Source organism: Polypterus senegalus, chromosome 2, assembly GCF_016835505.1.
Source record: "Polypterus senegalus isolate Bchr_013 chromosome 2, ASM1683550v1, whole genome shotgun sequence".
NCBI lineage: Eukaryota > Metazoa > Chordata > Cladistia > Polypteriformes > Polypteridae > Polypterus > Polypterus senegalus.
The window spans coordinates 151,287,470-151,309,037 of NC_053155.1; the positions used below are offsets into that span (position 1 = coordinate 151,287,470).

The window sequence follows — 21,568 nt, forward strand, 5'->3', positions numbered from 1 at the left end:
GAAAACCGCGTATTATCTGATCACGTGATTCAAAGTGCCTCGCGGTAAATGAGTCCGTCCTAACTGAAGACGTATAATTCGTACAATAATTCTCTTTTGCCTTTCTGCTTGTGAATAGATCGAAATATCACAGATCTGCGGGAAAATCATTTAGTTTGGCAAAAACAGTTTGTGAGGAAAAGACTCTATCCAGTCCCACTAATTGACCCTTGTTTCCCATTCTTGAGTGGCGGCTTTAACGCCAATCAGAGTGCAGACAAAATTTGCGGTCCCACCCTAAACAGTTTCCAATCCCATCGATCCCGGGGTCACGCCCATGAAGCGCAACATCCGCTTGTGCAGCAGCCATTTTGTCTGTTCATGCAAGCTAGTCCCATTCGGTTAGAATTTGCAGTTCCCCTTTGACAAATTATCTTCAGATCTCGAACAGTTAGAACAGTTGGAAATATTCTATGGAAGCTGACAGGAAACTGACAGGGAAGATGTTGTAAGCAACGCCTTCTGGCTGTCTCAAATTTCTGTGTCTCCAACAGGCCAAGGTATCGGGCATGTCGTGTGAGGAGAGTTACCTCGCCATCCAGCGTTATCTCACAGATGAACGGGAGCCGTACGCCCCGGGAACAGAGGGTAACGCCAAACGTAAAATTCGCAAGGCAGCCGCTTGCTATGTGGTACGCAATGGAACGCTGTATTACCAGCGGCGACAGAAAGGCAGAGAGAAGTTCGCCGAATTGGAAGTTGTGCTGCAGGCCGAGAGGCGCCGGGAACTGATCGAGGCCGCACACATCATGGCCGGGGGCGAGCACCTGAATCAGCACCAGACCTGGCACCTCATTTCACAGAAGTACTGGTGGAGAGGTGAGCTGCATATGGCAATGCGTATCCTACTTTGCAAGCGCTTCGAAAGGGTGGCAGACGAAGCAAGATGTGCGTCGAATGTCTGCTCTAAATAGGGTTGGACTGTTTGTAAGACTCACGTAAAGTGTGAAGAGATCAATTGTGGTGGTCTGACTACAGCCTTGCAGTGGCCAATAGGTGTTGGACATCAGTGATTATAATTAAAATGTTGAAAGCGTATGCGGTTTTGCATTGTTTTCCGCATTCTCGCAGACAGCTCAGGATCCACATTTACATGCAGATATTTTCATGCGTGTATACATCCGATCGCCGATTTACGTATGATACGGTAGCCTGTTGAGAGCCTTTAACACCGTCCGGCATCTTCCATTCCAGCTGTCTCCCTACGGCTCGTTCCCATCGGGGCACACCGGAAGTTAGCTTGTAGCTTGTTGTAATTCGTGGTCCCTGTTATGTTTACGCGTAAGGTGGTGCAAAATATCATCAGTCTCAATTTTGTTCGAAATCCTAACATAGAGTCCTGTTGTCAAATTTAGAGCGGCCATGGCTAATAACATTGCATGGTCGAGTTGTTTCCGTCAAGGATCGCTTCTGATGAGTAGCCAGAGATGGATCGTTTATTTTGACATAGAGTGCATTTATTTTTTGTGAAGAATTGTCTTGAGTTTAAATGTTTTAAAATGCGTCACTAGAAAGTAATTATTTGCTTTTTTTAGTTGGCGATTGTTTTGAAATGGTGGGACACAAATAGTGAAACTTTTTTTTTTAAATAGCGCCATGTCCATGCTCGAACAGCTTAATGAAATTCAAAATGAACAACGGAACATGTACAATATTGGATACAAATAGTACCTACAGAAATCATTTACATAATGTTATATACTGATAACGCAAAGCTTAAAATTAGAATAAGACACAATAAGCCAGAATAAAAGTGCAAGAAATAAATAAGTAAAATATAACATGAAGACACTGAGCAAATAACATACTTTATGATGCTCAGGATGACTTGTGTTTGTATCTGGACAAAGAGGGTAAAGTGAAAGAATGGTCAGAATGTATGGATAAGTTAAATGCCATCCTGAACAAATTAATTTTAAGGTGTTATTTACAAGAATGAATCGAGTCACTTGATTTAATTTACATAAAGAGGTCGTTTCAAGATCTGGGTTCAATGGAAGAAGGTTCTGTCACCCACAGAGCACAGTTGTAGTTTTGGGGAACAATGAGGTTACCATAATCAGTTTACCTTAGTATGTGGACAGGAGCACAGTGATGCAGGACTGGGTACTGATGTAGTCTGATGCAAGACCATTTAAAGCTTTACACCAAGGGTGCCCAATTTCGATCTAAGAAGGCTACAGTAGCTGCATGATTTCCTTCTTGTCACTTTCTAAATCTGACCAATGTCTGCTGTTAATTGTTTGGTTTTTTAGCACTCAGAGCTCTGAATTGCTTTTATTCATTAAATGGCAGTCAGGTAAAAATGAGATGTGAAGTTAGCCAACAGATGACCAGCAACGTTGGTACCTTGAACTCCAAACTATTTTTAATTTAGAAGCTATTTTTTGTTATTAATTAATCCTGTTGATTTTTTTTCCAAAGCACTCCCAAAATACTCTCAATATTACTGAGACCTTCACATTTCTTTATTTTCAAACTCTATATGATGGACATAGGTTAGCTGGTCATTTGGTGGCTCATTTTGCATCTCATTATTGTTTGGCTACTAATTAAAAAAAAAAAAAAATTAGCAGCCAGAGTTTTAAATAGCAAGTCAATTAAAATTAAGGCAAAAGTTGATGCAAAAACTGGGCACTAGCAAAGAAAATGATTAGAATGAAATCCTGCAGCCCTTCTTGATCGAACTTGAACACCCCTGCTTTAATGGTTAGTAATAGAATTTTATATTTTCTCCTGTAAAATGCAGGGATCCAGTGAAGGCAGAGTAGGTTGGGTGTTGTATGCTCACTGTTACATGTCTGTGTAAGGACTCTTGCAGCAGAGATTTGAACCAACATCATCGGTGATAACAGATGGAATGGACTCCTGCCAGTAGGGAATTAGAGTATTTGATGTGGGATGTAATAAAAGCATGGACATGCAACTTCAGAAAAAAGGAGTAATGAGCAAGATGTTACGGAGGTGGAAATAAGAAAGTTTCTTTATTTGGTTTATGTGGGTAGAATAAGAGAGTGGAATCATCAGAAATGACACCAAGATTCCTATCCAAAGAAGAAAGTCTGACATAATCAACAAGAGTGAATTAAAATGAATTTATCAGTTTTGTTGCAGCTTAATTTTATTTGAAAGAAAACAGCATTTCATATGGTCAAGTCAAACTTAACAAAGCAGAATTCAACCTCTCATCCAGGAGAAAGACGAGAGCAAACAGCATAAGCAAATCTTTAAAAACAACAAATAAAAAATAAAAGAGAATGCTTATTCTAAGTTTTGAACAGATCTTTTAACTGAGAATTACATTTTTTAAAACACTGATCTAGATCTTGCGTATTATCCACATAAAATGATAACTTAGTACAAAGGTAATAATAATATGGCCAAATGAAGCATGTAGATACATAACAACAGAAATCCAAAGACAAAGCCTAGAGCATGGGTCTCCAACTCCAGTCCTGGGGCCTCATGTATAAATAGTGCGTATGCACAAAAATGTTGCATACTCCCGTTTACACACTCAAATTGCGATGTATAAAACCTAAACTTGGTGTAAAGCCACGCATATTTTCACGCATTCCCTGGCGTACGCAAGTTCTCTGCTCGGTTTTGCAAACTGGCTGTACCCAGCATCAAAGCAGTGCTTTTGTACAGATGTGGTTTCCCTTTCATTTTTAGATCCACATCCCTGACACTGCTTTATCAAATACACTGAAATTAACTGCATATTGTTTATTAGTTTAAGGCATCTGATTGTAATGAACCTGTAACAATATAATGGTCCACAGAATGGCCAAACTTTTCCAAATACCATAGCTCCTTTAGCGTTGTTACTCTCATTGCACCTTCTTCTTCTTTCAGGTGCTCCCATTAGGGATTGCCACAGCAGTTCATCTTTTTCCGTATTACTCTCACTGCACCACTCGGAGTATTTATATCGCTGTATCTGAGTGTGGAATCACAGCTCTGCAGTAGCTGATCGGAAAGAGAATTATCGGTATAGAGCATCTAGCACATGCTACCTCAGCTATTCTGCCTATTTGAACTGCTCTGATATGGCAAACGATTCAAAGCCTTTCCCATTCTGACCTCGCAGATCAGAAACAGTTTCATCCCAAGAACTATAAAAGCAATCCATCAGTCCATCAAGTACTCCTTGTAGAACTAAATTACTAGAATTACCTCACTGTAAACTTGTGATACAGTTATAATATTGCACAACCTGCGCCGCTTTATAAAGCACGTATTTACATATGATGACGATATCATTTTTAAGATGAAATGCAGCAAAATATGTTTATTACATTATACAGATAAAATGATAACATCATTTAAACAATCTCTTTTTAATAATTAAACATATGAGGACATAGTGTCGCAGCACTAGCAAGGAGCTGGCTCCCTGTTCCTGCCTCGCGCTGTATTCTTGCTGGGGCTGGTGCGACACTGGAAGGATAGATGGATAGAATAATTAAACATGTACTACGAAGATATTTCAATGTTCCTTAAAAGTTTTGAAGAATCAGAGTTCTAAGCTTACAAATGGCTTAACGTCTATTACAGAGCTGATTGTGTGAAGATTGGGTACTTGGAGAAAGAAAAGGAAGGACAGGAATTGGGGGTTAATATGTTTGAAAGGACAGTACTGCTGCAATAAATTGTCTTTGAAGGTCACACATGGCACAGCAAGCATCTTGCGTGAGGCAGGAACAATCTCTGGATGGGGGGCGAGTTCGTCACTATCACTGCGCCACTGTGTTCCCATTTATAATGCATGTTTTAGTTGATATGATATCAAATATCTCAGCATTTAAATTATTCAGAGATCTGTAATATCACAAATGTAATGGATTCTGTGTCCTGTCGGAGGAAGATAAAGCCCGTTTAAGAAGCATGTAGTGTTTCACACACACAGAGCACATAGAAGAACACATACAAAACAAAGCATTTAACGTGCTACTTTAGTTACTTGAGAAACTAGTAAATTAAATGATTTAGAGATTAAGTTTATGATGTTCTGCTTTAATGACAAAATAAACTACGTGATTAAAGTGGAAATTTCGAGCTTTTTCCCCCACTGTCTCCCTTTTTTTTTTTTCTTTTCTCTGTACCCCAATAAGCTTTCATATGACACTCAAACAGTGGGCTACGACTCGCCTTTTCACAGCGACTTTGATATCTTTTTTTTTTTTTTATTTTGGGCACTGTGCGACTTTGTGAACTTGAGCTTTCGAGTTTCTCTGTCACTCGATCAGCTTCCTTTTGTTGTTTATACCACTGTTTAAACCAACAGATAGTATGTTTTTCCTTGCCTCCATTGGGTATTCGCTGAAATTCTTCCGTTTTCCCCCGTGTTTTTGCCATTGCCTTTTCACACAACGCTGAGCTTAAGGACTGTTTATATTGATTTGCATATTCAAAGAGGCGTAATTCTGGGAGGAGTTAGGGAGTGTCAGCAAGCACGTGCACATGCGTTACTTTTAACGCAGACTGGGAGTTATGGAGTGGAAGAACGTGGAAGTTGGCATTCGCACAGATTTATGCATCTGGATTTTTTTGTACATATGAACATTTCCACTTTTGTCCGTACGCCATGTTTTAGTGTGAATTCTATGCACGGTGTTATGCATGAGGCCCCTGGAGAGCTATTGTGGCTGCATGTTTTCATTCTAACTCTTCTTTAGTGACAAATTTTTGCTCCTAATGAACTATTTCCCTTTATTTTAATTGACTTTTCTTGAGACTCTGACCGCTGAGTTGATTCTTTTTTCTTTAAACGGCACCTAAACATAAATTTGATGTGAAGTGAGCCAACAGATGACCAACTAAGTTGGGGCCTCGAACTCCAACCAACTTCACTTCATTCAGTTTCTTAATCTGAAGCCAATTCTCGTTATTATTTAAACCCATTATTTAATTCCATGGCGCTCATTCTGCCATGTCAGACATTTCCAAAACTGTTGATTTTTTTTTTTTAGGGCACTGTCAAAATGTTTTGTGGACCTGAGCAGATCAACATTATGGAGGCCTTCACCGTTCTTTATTTTCAGTTATTGTGTGATGGACGCAGGTTGTTGTTTATGTGTTGGTACATTTTGAGTCTTAATATTGTTGGTTGCTAATTAAGGAAAAAAGAAATAATTAAGGGACCTGAGTCTTAAGTTGTGCATCAATTAAAATTAAGGCAAACCGTTAATTAGCAGCAAAATCTTGTCACTAATTAAGAAAAGGGTTAGAATGAAAACCTTCAGCCACAGTAGTTCTTTAGAACTGGAGTTGGAGACCCCCGGCCTAGAGGAACTCCTTGTGGGACTGGTACAGAGCTGGGCTTACTGTTGTCAAGACCATCAAACTCTTGCCTACCAGTCAAATAGGACTTAATCACTGAAGGGCTGTGCCAGAGATATTTAGAATGTTCTCTCCACTGGACAGTGCTAGACAATATCAAGTGCTGCACTAAGGTCTAACAGAATTAATATAATGATTTGCCCAGTATCTGTAAGCAAATAGTTACTTGAAGTAGAACAGTTTCACAGATGTCCTATGTTCTGAAGTCAGACTTAGGGTTCTATCAGTTTATTACTGAAAGATCCATTGTATTTTGGAGGACAATAGAGAACAAAAAGTAGGATAGGACCATATTTTGTTACCCATTTTAGAGCCAAACACATGAAGGACAATGGATATTCAGTTGACATTCTTTAGACATTTAGCTCAGATCTAGGAATTAAAGCAAGTCGTTCTGCCTTAACCTGGGCACAAGCTGCTGCAAAGCAAACCTAACCAGATGCAACAGCATTCAACACTACCTAACTCACCCTTCTGTTTGATTAAATTTGTTTTTCATATGAGCTGTGGTACAGCCACCTGTAGCGTTTAGATCATATCCATTACTTCTAGAATCCTCTTTATTCAGCTTGGGCTTTCAGTCAGCCTTAGCCTATCCTGGCAGCATTGCAAGCAAGTGAGGAAGCAGTCATGGTCAATACACGAAACAATCACAAAGCACACACATGCTAATACTTCCACCCAGCCACCTACAAATTTACCCAAGAAACTTTTATTGGAATGAGGTAGGCGATCTTGAACTCACTTGCGGCTGAAATTGCATAGACACAGGGAGAATATGCAAGGTGCACAAACCTGAATTTGAATCTTCGAGCCTGGAGCAGTGAAGCAGTAGTATTAATGACGCGCTGACCTAGATTGCCATTGGCAAAGCCCAACGGTGAAACTCAAGTTTTAAGGGGAATTTTGCTAGGGATCCATCTTGTGTTTGAACTGGAATAAACGTAAACTCAAGCTAAGGGTGGTACTGAGGCATGGTGGGTTTGCAATCCAAGCCTCGTCCTCCTTTTGTGCCTGTGTGATTTCCTCCAGGTACTCAAATTTAAATGATACATTCACAAAAATTTGGTTAACTGATGATTCCAAATTGACACTGTGTGAGTGGAGCCTTAGATGATCTGGTCTGACACTCCATCCAGTGTTGGTTCCTGCTTTATGCCCAGTGCTTCAAAAACAGGCCCTTGTACTTCCAAGAACGTGGGATCAATTTCTGGATTGATCACTGCTAGTTTGCAGTTCACACAGTCTCCCTTTATTGTTTTTCTCCAAGCATTCCCATATTTTCCGAAAGCCCAAAATTATGTGTTTATTCACAGTAAATTATAAACTACCATGTTTTTTTTCTGGCCTGAATGATTGTGACCTTTGATGTAATGGTGTCCTTTCCAAAATGATTCCTGTCTTGCGTGACATGTTGCTGGGTCAGATTCAGTTTGCCAGTACCCCGTAATGAATTGAAGATGTTAAAAACATTAATGCAGAAACATGTCAACAAATGACTGCATTTTAAAGGTCCATCATATCTGAACTGATAACCTGTCATGACTGTAATTTCCAAAAGTTAAAATCTTGCTCCTTTATTTATTTATTTATTTTGTGAGGATGCCACTTGCTGTATCTACTGTATAATAAAACACTAAGGTCTATGAAATCTGATTTGTCTGTTTGGCTTTGGTAACACAACAGAAGAGGAAGTGTGAGTGTGATATGCACAAGGAGGAATAAAGGCCCTTGATGCTGAGAGAGTTGCCTTCAAAGATAACAAGAGTAAAACTGGACAGGAGGTGAGAAAGGTGCCTCAAAAATTATGGTAGACTCTATGAAGCAAGCTTTATTGAAATACATTCAAGAGAAGGAGCATCCATTATGTTCACACATGTAAATACAGAGGAAAGGCACTGAAGGTACATGTAGGGCAACAGATCACACATATTTATTCTATTACCTGTCTTTGACAGGTACGGTGGCTAGTATGCAATAATATCTGAAAAATTATCTTTGTTTCCCTCGATACACATTAAAGATGATCATGCCAATATTCAATATAACTCATTCAGTCCATAATCCAGGACCATCCAGGTAAAGTACAGTTTTCTTTGAATTTAGTAATCCAGAGATTTGGACCCTGCACTCCTTACTTGATTTATTTCTGCACAGTTTAATGCACAGTTACTGTTTCTGTACAGAAGACAGTATGAACATATTAAACGGTGAAGGTGGTATGTCAAATTTGAGACCTCTTGCTTGGCAGAAATAGTTTCCAAACCTTTCTTGTAAGGACATAAAAGTATTTATATTGGTGTTTAGGTAAAACTTTGCCACTAGTTGAATCCAAGATTTTTCTGGATCTTCTAACTCTTGCCTAAATTCAAGAGTTGCTCTTAACCCCAATTTCTTAATGATGTTTTTGAAAATGGAATTTTAAATGTGGAAATGTTTTGATTTGTTTTTGTAGTCTTCCCCAGCATTCTAAAAGGTAACTTGTTCAGTTAAACGGAATGGCAGGTAAAATTAACACATTTTTTTCTTTTTTTCCCAAAGGCCTTTAAGAATTTAAACCTTTATATCAGGTGGTCATATTGGGCTCACCCATTTTTAGACAACTTTTTTGGTTGTATATTATTTTTTTCACTGCAGGTTTCTGTTGAAATGCTTCTCTTTTTGACATTTTCAGGTATTTTAAAACAAGTAAAAGACTATATTAAGCAGTGTAGCTGCTGCCAAGAAAAACAGGACAGATCTTTGCTCTGGATTGATCCAGTCCATGCAGATGAGACTGGATCAGAAAGTAGGGCAACCCGGGAAAGTGAAGAGGAGGAAGAAGAAACAGAAAATGCTGATTCACAGGGCACCCCAGCTAAAGGACCCAAGTTATCTAGGACAGGAAAACCCATCACCAAACATGAGCTTGTGTTTGTAAGTAAAATCTCTTTATATGTACCGGAGGTGCACAAATACAAAAATTAGTATTATTGTTTCTCTTTTCAATATCTGTAGTTTCAGGGTTCATGCTGACAATAATTTTTTTAAATACTTGTGTACAATCATACAGTTACATTTTTGTTTATGGCATTGGTGGATTATATATGATTAAGACTTCAGTTTATAATTCAGTAAAATCTTCATCTCACAAAGGAAGTTATTTCCTACTGATATGTCACACGTTGTCTTGGCACTGGTTGGTTTACATGCTTATTGAAAATAAAATGCATTAACAATAAATTACTAAATTATATAAAGTTCATATACATAAAAACACAAAGTTAAATACACAATAAAACTTTCAACACATCATTTTTGTTTGTGTGTAAGTAGATAATGCTGTGTTTTGATATTTTACATGATAGAAGCATTTGGTGTTTTTTTTTTTTTTTTTAATTCTATATGTTTGTGATATTTGATACTTAATTATCATTTGTAAGTACCCAGGGGCCTCATGTATAAACGGTGCGTACACACAGAAATGTTGCGTAAGAACTTTTCCATGTTCAAATCGCGATGTATAAAACCTACACTTGGCGTAAAGCCACGCACTTTTCCACGGTACCTCATGCCTTGTCGTACGCAAGTTCTCCGCTCGGTTTTGCAAACTGGCGGCACCCAGCGTCAAAGCAATGGTACTGTTCTTGTGTGATTACTCATTATTTTCATGACGCGGCTTTATAAATACACAGAAACTAACCGCATATTGTTTATTAGTGTAATGCATCTGATTGTAATTAACTCGTAACAATATAATGGTCCAGGGAACAGCCATAGTATTCCAAATACCATAACTGCTCTCACTTCTCCTTCTTCTACTTCTTCTTGTTCTTTCAGCTCCTCCCGTTAGGAGTTGCCACAGCGGATCATCTTTTTCCATATTACTCTCCCTGCACGACTCGGAGTATTTATATCACTGTATTTGAGTGTGAATCACAGCAGCAGCTGATCGGAAAGAGAATTATCGGTATACGGCATTAAGCACACGCTGTCTCAGCCACTGCAAAACGTTTTAAAGCCTTTCCTGTACAGACCTCGCGGTTTAGAAACGGTTTAATCCCAAGAACTTTAAATGCACTCAATCAATTGCTCCTTGTAGAACGGTTTGTACTTATAAGTACAATCACCACACTGTAAACTTGCACTATAGTTATAATATCTCACAACCTGAGCCACTTTATAAAGCGCGTATTTACATATGATGACGATATCATTTTTAAGGTGAAATGCAGCAAAATATGTTTGTTAAATTATACACATAAAACTTTAACTTCATTTAAATAATCTATATTCTTCACTGGGAGTGTCGTGAAGGATAGAATAATTAAACATGTAATACGAAGATATTTCAATGTTCTTTAAACGTTTTGAAGAATCGGCGCTAAGCTTACAGATGGCTTAACGTCTATTACAGAGCTGATTGTATGGCGATCGGTTACTTGGGGAAAGAAGAGCAAGGACTCTTGGGGCGGCCACGCCAAAATATATTGAATATAAAACAGAAAGAGAAAATAACAACACAGCTAAAAACGCAGCGACAAATTTCGACAAAAGATAAATGCTTGTCATGAGCACGAGGCTCATGAAACACATGTTTAATAATGTGCTTTAGCTCCTATCATCATGAAAATGACATCACGATACATCTCAGTATTTTAGTTATTCAGAGAGCTGTAATATCACAAATGTAATGGACTCTGTGTCCAGTTGGAGGAAGAGAGCCAGTTTAAGAAGCAAGTAGTGATTCACACACACAGATCACATACGAGTAGAAGATCAAATACAAAACAAAGCATTTAACGTGCTACTTTAATTACAATGGGATTTGAGAAACTGGTTAATTAAACGATTTTAAGATGAAGTTTATGATGATCTACTTTAATGACAAAATAAACTACGTGATTAAAGTGGAAATGTCGAGAGTGAAGTGGACATTTCGTGCTTTTTCCCCACCGTGTGCCATTTTTCTCTGTACCCTAATAAACTTTCATATGACACTCAGACGGTGGGCTACAACTCTTCTTTTCACGGCAACTTTGATATGTGACTTCTTTTTTATTTCCGGCACTGTGCGATTTTGTGAATGTGAGCTTTCAAGTTTCTCCAACATGCTATGTCACTCGATCAAGTTCCTTTTGTTGATTATACCACGGTTTATTTGAATAAATAGTATGTTTTTCCTTTGCCTCCACTTGGTATTCGCTGAAATTCTTATATTTTCCCCGTGCTTTTCCCATTGTCTTTTCACAGAAGGCTGCGCTTAAGGGCGATTTATATTGATTTGCATATCAAATAGGCGTAATTCTGGGAGGATTTGGGGCGTTACATAATGCGCGTGCGCGAGCATTAGTTTTCACGCTGATCGGGATTTATGTAACGGAAGAATGTGGAAGTTGGAGTACGCACAGATTCCTGCATCTGGATTTTTCTGTGCGTAAACACATTTCGGCTTTTGTGCTTACGCCATGTTATAGTGCGAGTTCTACGCACGGCGTTATACATGAGGTCCCAGGTTGTTTGGTGTTTATGAAATCAAGTTAGTATTTTGTTTATTCATTTGCCCATTTATCATTCAACCTGCTTATCTAGTTCAGGGACTTGATGCAATGGGCACAAGCTGGAAACCAACCCAGAAGATGAAATAATTTCTTTAAAAGGCCATGTTTGAATTTCAAGTGAGGCTAATCTGTATATGATTTTGTAATTGGTTAACAAAACCTTGTTCTAAATTAGGAACATGGTCATCAAAAATAAAATATTTATTTCAAGCAAACTGACATTACAGACCCTTGGCCTTTGCCCTACAGTGAGTAAAAGTTTTAAATGTGGGTAAATGTTTACGAAAAACAGTTTCCATTTGCCTCAGTTAACTGTGATGCTCATTCAGTTATATTTCAAGTATGCTGTATATTAGTATCATAAGCTACTACTATTGCTACCAATTCTACTAGTAACTTGTGCAGAATATTTATAGCCTAAAAAAAGTTGGTATATGTGTTGACCTGTGCTGACTGTACTATGAAATGTTGCATAAATACTGAAGCCTTGGTCAGACTGGTGTCAAGAATTTTTCTTAGTTGTAGTATTAGCAAAGCTTTTTTGCTGTTTTCTCTTTACTTTTTTATGCAGGTTGTCATACATTTCCTCCTTTCTTTTAGGTGGATAGCAAAGGTGTCGTCAAACAACATTCCCCCACACATGGAGATGCAATGCTGGAGAAGCTTAACATGCAGAGGCTTAATAACCAGTTCTGTGACATCACATTGCTTATTGAGGGAGAGGAGTACAGAGCCCACAAATCTGTGCTAGCTGCTTGCAGTACTTACTTCTATGAGCTGTTTATAGAGAAGGGGGCGGTTTCAAGCCATGAGGCTGTGGTAGATCTGTCAGGTATGCTATATACTTCGTTTCTATTGAATATTGTTTTGATTTTTTTTGGAAAATAAAGCACATTGAGAGAAAATTTTTAACTTCTTCTAGATCTAGTCTTCTTTAAAGCAGTTATAGTTTGCATCTTAGCTTGAAATGTACAGTTGCAGAATTTGGGTGTACTGAGTAATTCATCAAGCTAGAATTTTCTCCTGTTAAGGGAAATGAGTCTGGAGCTTATTCCATAAGTGTTAGTAACAACAAACCAGTCCATAGCCTGATCATAGCCACAGAGGGTCAATTTGGAATCTCTAATACCACAATGCCACAAACTCGCACATCTTTAGGTTTTGGTGGGTATAGTTGAAAGTGCAAATTGCAAGAAGAAATGGGCAGGACATTCAAACACAGACAACAACCGAGTTTGAGATTGAGAATGCTGGATCCGTGAGAAAAGGCAAATGTCCTGTTTTTGGTTTAATTAGTACAGTGGATACATCAATCAGAACTACCGTCGTCACAATAAAAAAAAAAAATTGTATATTTCTAAACAACTATGTTTTGAAATGCGCTGTATTTGGACTTCATTATTTTATTAAAAGCATGCATTTTGTAGAATCTGACCAAGACTGTAAATAATTGAAAAACACACATTCTGTGAAATTTTCATTTATAATAAAGGCTGACTGAATAAAACTAAAAAGTTCCTTAACAAAAAAATATAAATAGTTTAAAGTTGAATGGGTGGGATTTCCATAAAATATATTGTTGCACTAATCCTGTATGTTTTATGAAATATTATTATCCCTTATATTCTTCCTCTTTATTTTTTTAGGCTTTAGTAAATCTAGCTTCCTTCCACTTTTGGAATTTGCCTATACCTCCAGTTTGTCTTTCAATTTTTGCAGTATGGCTGAAATAGCTACTTTAGCTCGGCATCTGGTAATGCTAGAGGTACTGGAAATATGTGAGTATGTACATAAACAAGTAGAGGAGAAGAAGCTCACAGTGTACAAAAAGAAAGATGTTCATACTGTTGTGGCTTCTGAAATGCTGTCAGATGAGCAGAACATGCAACCTGGCACAGAAGAAACCACCATGGAGGTTCAACAAGAAATGGTTCAGCAGCAAGAGGAAAGGTCTATAGAAGTAGCCATGAGCACTGAAGAGACGTCTTTGCTTGGAGCAGCTTTACACCCCCCAGACAATCTTGTTGTAAATGGTGAGGCTTCAGTACCCTTTGTGCATGAGAGTTTGATTCAGGCTGCAGTCCTTTCAACTTCTGAAACTGAAAACAATGAGGCTACAGTGCAACTTATAGGAATCCAAGTTGATAATTCAGTAGAAAAAAGCCAGGAACCAGATGCTGTGGTGATCAGCATTGAGACAGATGGAAGTAATCCTAAGAATGTTGTGCATTTGGAGGCAACAGCACCCCCAGCTATAGTCAATGAAGAAGTTACAGAAGCAGAGATTCAGCAGCCTACCTTAATACCTAAGCGTCGACGTGGTCGACCTGCAAAAGTAAAACAAGAGGTTGTCATTGTGAAAGATGAGCATTATGAAGAAAATCCTCCAGCTGTAGAGATACTTGAAGATGATTTTGCCAGTGCAGCCGCAGAAAATTCTGCTGATGATACATATAAGAGCAAGCTAAGGCAACGCTCCCTGGAGGAGGGTGGCTATATCCGGCTCCACATGGGCATGGAGAAGAAGCTCCAGAACAAGAAAATTAATCCTCGCTCTGCTATTCAGAAGGCATGTAATTTCTTGTTTAGTTGCTTATTTTTTTTCAAACTGTTCACTTACATTGATTACATATTGTAAAACAAGATTAGGAAATATTCAAGAAGTTGAATACTTTGTATACATATTATATATTTGTGGGCTTCATGATCCTCTGCTTTCATGTTTTGGAATTTAACTGTGTTTTCATTTACTTGTAAGAAAGCAAAAGGTCAAGCATGCAGATAGATTTTATTTCCTTTGGTCAGCAATAAGTTCATTTATAATAAAAAAACTTAAATACACTAAATATTTATTTAATTCAAGAAGTGAAAAACATTTACTGATTGATTTTTATCATAGCCCATTTTTACATTACTGCTTTGTAATTCTTTTAATGATACATCTTGATATGTTCTCACCACTGAGTAAAGAAAAATAAAATTAAATTGATGAAAAGACAGCTAGGATTTCCTTAACGTAAATCACACACTAAATTATAAAGATAATAAATTCATAAGATATGTTTAAATTGAAGTTCACTAATTTCTAATTAACACTTTTCTCAAAGAATAATCAAGAAGTAGTAATAAAAACACCTTGGTATAATGCACTTCTTACATCAAAGTAATGTTTTTATATACATTATATTGCAGTTTTAAGTATTTTAAATATTGTTTAGTTATGCAGACATTGCTATATAACCATGTAAATGAACTTAAGCCTTGTTTGTCTTAGTACTGTAAAACACAGAATTTTTTTCTTGTATTTAATACCATCTAAGAGCACTTCATATTTTCTGCATATGTTCTAGATGTGTGGTATTTACGTTTTATGGTGGTATTGCACAAAAGGCTTGAACAGTTTTGCTACTTCAGATGTTAACATTTTATTCATGTAATTAACTTTTATTATGACCTCAGGTGGCCCAGCGACTTGTGAAAAGGGGTCGTTTGATGCCACCTCCCAAAAAACAAGCTGGTGATGCACAAGAATCCTCTGAATGTGAACATGTCTGTTCAGAGTGTGGCATGGTTTTCCAGCGCCGCTATGCCCTTATTATGCACACACTGAAGCATGAAAAGTCTAGAGGTTATAAATGCACAGTAAGTATGAGCTTGAGATTCAGTCATGTTTGTATCAAATGTTATCGGGAACATTTTACCTGAATCAGAATTTATTCTGTAAATGTGACTGTTTTCAATTGTTTAATGAATTTTTCTTTTTCTGTACTTGTGGTGACTTTTGGACAATTTGAATTCATACATTCTGCTTTATCTATCAAGTATGAAACAGATGGATTGATAGGGGACACACAAGTTTAACCTGCAATGAATAGTCTTAATTCCTACTTCTTATGTTTGGTATTAAATTTACAAGCAGATTTTATAATGTGTTATTTTGGGGGGAAAAAAAAAAACAAATTCAGTATGTCATTCAGTGATAGCAAACATCCATCCATCCATTTTCTAACCCGCTGAATCCGAATACAGGGTCACGGGGGTCTGCTGGAGCCAATCCCAGCCAACACAGGGCACAAGGCAGGAACCAATCCTGGGCAGGGTGCCAACCCACCGCAGGATAGCAAACATATACAGTAATAATATAATATTTAAGTTTCTTTCCAGTCTGAGGAATGTAACTATATCCTGTCTTGTTGCTGGAAGAAATTAAGACATGATGTGTATTTCCAAGTTTTATGAGCATTATGAATTATTTTATTGCACAGATCAAGAGGTTATCCCAGCAATGGTTTTAAGTTCTTCAAAATTAACAAGCTATTTGTGCCGTTTGCTTGTCTGCACTAAGTAAATTGCATGGTGTGCAGTATTTTACTAGATTACATAATGTTGGGACTTTCCCCCCACCACCCCTCACGCAATGGTGTGTGTGTGTCCGCATACTCGGCACCATTTACTACAAGCAAAAAACATTTAAAAAGGTAAAACCTGAGAGACATTTTTTGATCAATCTTAGGTTTTAAAGAATTTTGGGATAATGGCTAGACTGTGTGACTACTAGAGGGTATCTCACAGCCCAAACCCCTTACACAACTTCATAGACATAGTCCCATGTGCAAATAAATGGTTTTATTTTAAACAGTCCCTTGTATGGATCTTTTTCCTCCTTCACTTCTCCCAGGTGAGCTTTGCCCATCTCCTCCAAAGGCGTAGGTGAAGCAGTTCCTTTTCATCCTAAACTTGGGGGTATTTCCAGTACAACAAGATCACCACCTGGCAGAACTTCTAGGCCAGCCAGAACCTCTCTATGAGAGGGGAGCCTGCCCCCAATGCCCTTGTAACCACAACAGAGCTACCCACATTAGCTACAACTCCCATGCAGCCTTGTGGTTGTCTAAAAAAGACCCATACCAAAGGGATGCTACTACAGAGTGTACTGGAACACGTGGTATCCCACTGCCCTTCCGCAGTGATGGCTTCCCAGCCAGGATGCTGTCCGTCCGCATCCTCCTTTACAACTGTCTTTCAGCTTTTAAGTTTGTTTGCCATTTTGGGTTAAAAGGAAAAGTGTTTAAATCTAGTTTACTGTTCCCTGCTCACTGTTATGCTTTGCATGTTTCCTATTTCAGTGACTTTAACAAAGAACCTTGTTTAAATACTTTGTGTTAAAAGATATGCAGTCTGTCATGAGACCTAGCTAGTAAAAAAAAAAAAAAAATATGACAAAGATCAACGGGTCAACCAAACTACTTGGTTTTGCAGCTACAAGTGCTTCTTCAGACAGGGCATTCAGAACTGGTGAAAGTATTTTTCATATGGCAAAGATCACTCTTTAAGTCGGACATTGTGAATCAACTGATCCTTGCTGACTAAAAGACAGATGGAGATTACCAGATTATAGAGATTAGTTTGCCTCAATACTGTTTCATTTACATATAGATAAAGAGATGTAGTTTTAATTCAACATATATATTTTTGTAATCCATAGTCACTTTGTAAGCCTTTTTGGAAGTCGTTTACTAAAGGACCATTTCTGCTTTTTGTTAAAAACACAATTTAAAATATCAAGACAAATAATGTGTATTGTGGTAATAATGCTATGAAATGTTATTTTTGCCTTATCTTACACCCTATAGCATTTTAATATTTATTTTACACTTGGAGCTAGAATTTATTAGTATAGGTGTTTAGCAGGAGTTCATGTAGCTAAATATGTTCATGACAAATTTATATTTTAGGCACCAATTACTAGTCTTCAGTCTAAAAAGGAAATATTTCTTTAAAACCTATTAAAATGTAGAACTTGGCCAGTACACAGTTTTCTGTTTGCTTAGAAGAAATGTTAAATGTAGAAATAGTGAATATAGTAGTATGTAGTTATTAAATGCCTATTTTTTTTTAATTTGTTTCAGCTATGTAACAAAGACTTCCAGTATGCAGCCTCGTTGCGTGCACACTTGGCAAGGCACAAACGAAAAAGTATATCTGCTGTATCCAGCAGCAAGAGTCACTCTGCTGAGGATGTGGAGGGAACAACAACCACTGATGGAAAATCTAAGGGCAGAACTAAGAGGGAGTTTGTTTGTGATATTTGTGGGAAGACTCTTCCTAAGTTGTATTCTCTTCGATTACATATGTTGAATCATACAGGAGTCCGGCCTCATACCTGTAAGGTATGAGTGCTTCATTTTCCTTATTGTTTCTTGCTTTCATATTGCCATTTTTATGTATATAAAATTACATATTTTTGTTCATCTGTCCCAAGAATTTGAATTCTTCTTGTAAGTGCTGGTGTGTCATTGTGCTGCAGTGGTAGCATTGCTACCTACAGTAATAGCCTGTAGCTCCAGCCCCAGGTATTACTTGTGTGGAGTTTGCATGGACTTACCAAATTAGCCCGTGATCATTCCAGCAAACATCTTTGTTTATATGGTTAACAAGTATGTACCTTTTTAAAAAATTTTAAATTCAGGACAGATCAAGATCTTGGCTTTTAGCTGAACTTTAATCTCTCTTTAAGACAAGAAATAAAGGTGGGACTGTTGCTAAACGGGCTAGGGATCAAGCTCATTGGCTTGCTTGTAGTAGTTCAGTGTGAAAAGCTACATTTGATTATTATTATTATTAACATTTAATTTCTAGCTCTTACTAAAATCTACTTATTAAAGGTTTATACAGGGCCTTCTTTTTCTCCTTGTGTTGTTCCTGAGGCATGAAAGATTTTTAATTCTAAAAAATCGGCCAGTGTGGAGTAAGTAGATCCTTTTCATTTATGATTTGCAGGTCCAATTAATTATTTAATACATAACACATTTTTAATCTTTTTTTTTTTTGTTTGTTTCATCTGGTATATTTCCCAATGTTTGAAAGTTTGATCACGTAACTTTTGTACATTGAGGAGGAGAAAATTTGAATCTCAATTTTAGATTGGTTACCAAATTATGTCTAGTGTAAATTCTGTAATATTTAATAAATTCTCACCATAAATTTCCTTCCTTGTGCTGTTCTGAGCACTTGTCATTCTGGTTTTCAGGGAAAATGTTTTACTGCTGCAGTTTCAGTAGTTTTACCTATTAGCCTAGATGGATCACTTACTAAATGGATAATACTGTTTTTATTGATGAGTGAGTGATTTCAATCAGCTTCCCATTTTTTTTAATATAGATTTTACTTGCGTGATTTAGATTTCCTGCATTAAACTGTTAACAAACTGCCATATTCCTTTTTGTACCTTTAAAAGAAACAATAAAACCATTTTTTAGCCAGTTCCACATTATGCAATTGCAATATCTCAAGCAAAACACATATTAGCATCAAAATTGTACATTAAAAAAAAATGGCAGTTTTGCTCAACCTTAATGTCAGTTATCTTGATTGATTTTGATCAAATAGTAGTGCTCTGTACACTGTAATATAGTGCAATACAACCACAACAGTAGGTTGCTTTTTGCATCTAGCAATGTGTTTTGAAGTCCAAGCTGTTAAGATGACAGTCGCACTTTCACTATACTTGATTTTGGAACATTTTATGTATAACTTTGGGTAGGGGAAATACTGGTTTAAAACTTTTTCCAAGCTGTTTAAAGGCACAGTTAACAAACTTCATGTAAACTTGTGGCCCACTAGAATTGTGATATAGTCAACACAAAGTTAAAAACTCTGTCTGTAAACATTGTTTGGGGGGGTGTTGTTGGGTTAGGGGCTTGATTGGGAATCCCTTTTGCCCTGCACTAAGTAGATGTGGCAGGGTTGTAAAGAATTCATCCTGAATGTATGTAAAAGTCTGACTTCAACTGAATAATCAAATAGGTGACTGGTGCTGTTTTGTTTTCAGGTGTGTGGCAAGTCATTTGCACATAAACATAGCCTGAAGATGCACAAGACCCTCCATGACTCTATGAAGCAGTTTCAGTGCACTTTGTGTGAAAAGTCGTTTGCTACTAAACGTAGCCTTCAGGAGCACATGAGTATCCACACAGGTTAGTAGACAAATAAAAAAAATTACAAAGTTGTCTTTTAGAAAAGGCACATAGATGCTGGTGTGACTATATTTGTTCCTAATTTCAGGTACTGGTTATTCTGGAAGCACAACTTTTTTTTATATGTGACATGTACATTTAGTCAGTGTACAGAATGGAATACTTAGTTTTAACTTGTATGTTAATTAGTTTCTCATATTTGTTAATTTACATTAAATATATTTTGTACAAACATATTTGATGACTGTTTACTGTTTGTTTTGTGATAGTGTATGACACTGAAGGATAGGCATCTTCTTGGTATTACACATTTTAACAGCAGCTGTTTATTGACCAAAAAATGAGTAACTAATAGCATGATTTGGAATAGAGTGCTGTTATAATGATGTGGTATGTTGTTTTATGCAGTAGCCTCAAGGCTCCAAGAGATGGGAGAGTCACTGTTTCACTGGAGTTTGTATGATCTCCTTATATCAGTTTAATTATTTCCTTATTTCAGAAGCATTAGGCTGTATAGACCAATTCCAGACTACATGCCAGCCTTTCATAGGGTATACTAATACATACACTAGAGTTTTGCAATCTAATATTGATCTTGCCACTGTTTGTATTGAATTGTCATATTCTTGGGGTACTCCAGTTTCCTCCCACAATGCAAGTATGGAATTGGTGATTCCAAGTTGGCTTGATGCTGTTGAGAGTAGGTGTGTGTAAGTGTGTCATCTAACAGACTGGTGTCACATCCAGGATTGTTTTCTGTCTTCCACCCAGTGCTTGGCAGGCAAGTAAAATGGGACTTGGCACAAGGCAGTGCTTCCGTTCAACAGTGCAGTACCTCAGTCTCATGTCTGTACTTTGTCTGGATGAGACACTATAAACATTTATCACCCCATCACAGATGATCAGCATTAATGTTTCATTTTCCAGATACAGGCAGTCCCCGGGTTACGTACGAGATAGGGACTATAGGTTTGTTGTTAAGTTGAATTTATATGTAAGTCGGAACAGGTACATTATTTTAATAAATGCTATTGTTGACCGACTGTAACCAAGTGCTCTGCCAATGAATGATGGAGTTTCAACTCCATCCATCCATCCATCCATCCATTTTCTAACCCGCTGAATCCGAACACAGGGTCACGGGGATCTGCTGGAGCCAATCCCAGCCAACACAGGGCACAAGGCAAGAACCAATCCTGGGCAGGGTGCCAACCCACTGCAGGAGTTTCAACTCTCTCTGACCTTTTTATTATTTGTACTTTATTTTCAATGGTGATGGTTTTTCTCTTCTTTACTGTATCACCAGCATTTGCATCAGAATTATGTTTCAGAGACATTGTTGAAGGGTGAAGACACAAGGTTAAGAGGAGCTCTTCTGCACAGCACTGTACACGCTATCACAGCAGGAAGGCACCCCTCGTCAGCACGTCCAGTGTACTGACGAGAGACAACTTCCTTCTATGTATGTAACAGTACAAGCAAGCTTGCTATTGAGAATGAATCTGAGTAGTGAGGGGCAGTTCACCACCCGCCCACCACACAGTCACCTCCACTTGCATACAGTATGCTGCCTCCAGCATCAGCCCACCGAGAATGAACAGGGTGCGGCCAAAGGCGGGTAGTGAATCACCCACCATATCCCCCATTCAACAGGCAGCCACCCGAGGC

General features: G+C 37.8%; 1 protein-coding gene across 1 annotated transcript in view; it reads left to right on the top strand.

Annotated features, from left to right (window-relative positions):
- The first annotated feature begins 310 nt into the window (after positions 1-310).
- The window catches only part of zbtb11 (zinc finger and BTB domain containing 11), a 36,843-nt gene continuing 15,585 nt past the window's right edge, over positions 311-21,568 (top strand). Inside the window, exons 1-7 of the mRNA XM_039744825.1 lie at positions 311-858; positions 9,059-9,300; positions 12,525-12,756; positions 13,571-14,493; positions 15,384-15,566; positions 17,834-18,094; positions 19,756-19,900. Coding sequence (XP_039600759.1) covers positions 549-858; positions 9,059-9,300; positions 12,525-12,756; positions 13,571-14,493; positions 15,384-15,566; positions 17,834-18,094; positions 19,756-19,900 — 2,296 coding nt within the window. The 5' untranslated portion in view covers positions 311-548. The remainder of the gene's footprint in view (positions 859-9,058; positions 9,301-12,524; positions 12,757-13,570; positions 14,494-15,383; positions 15,567-17,833; positions 18,095-19,755; positions 19,901-21,568) is intronic.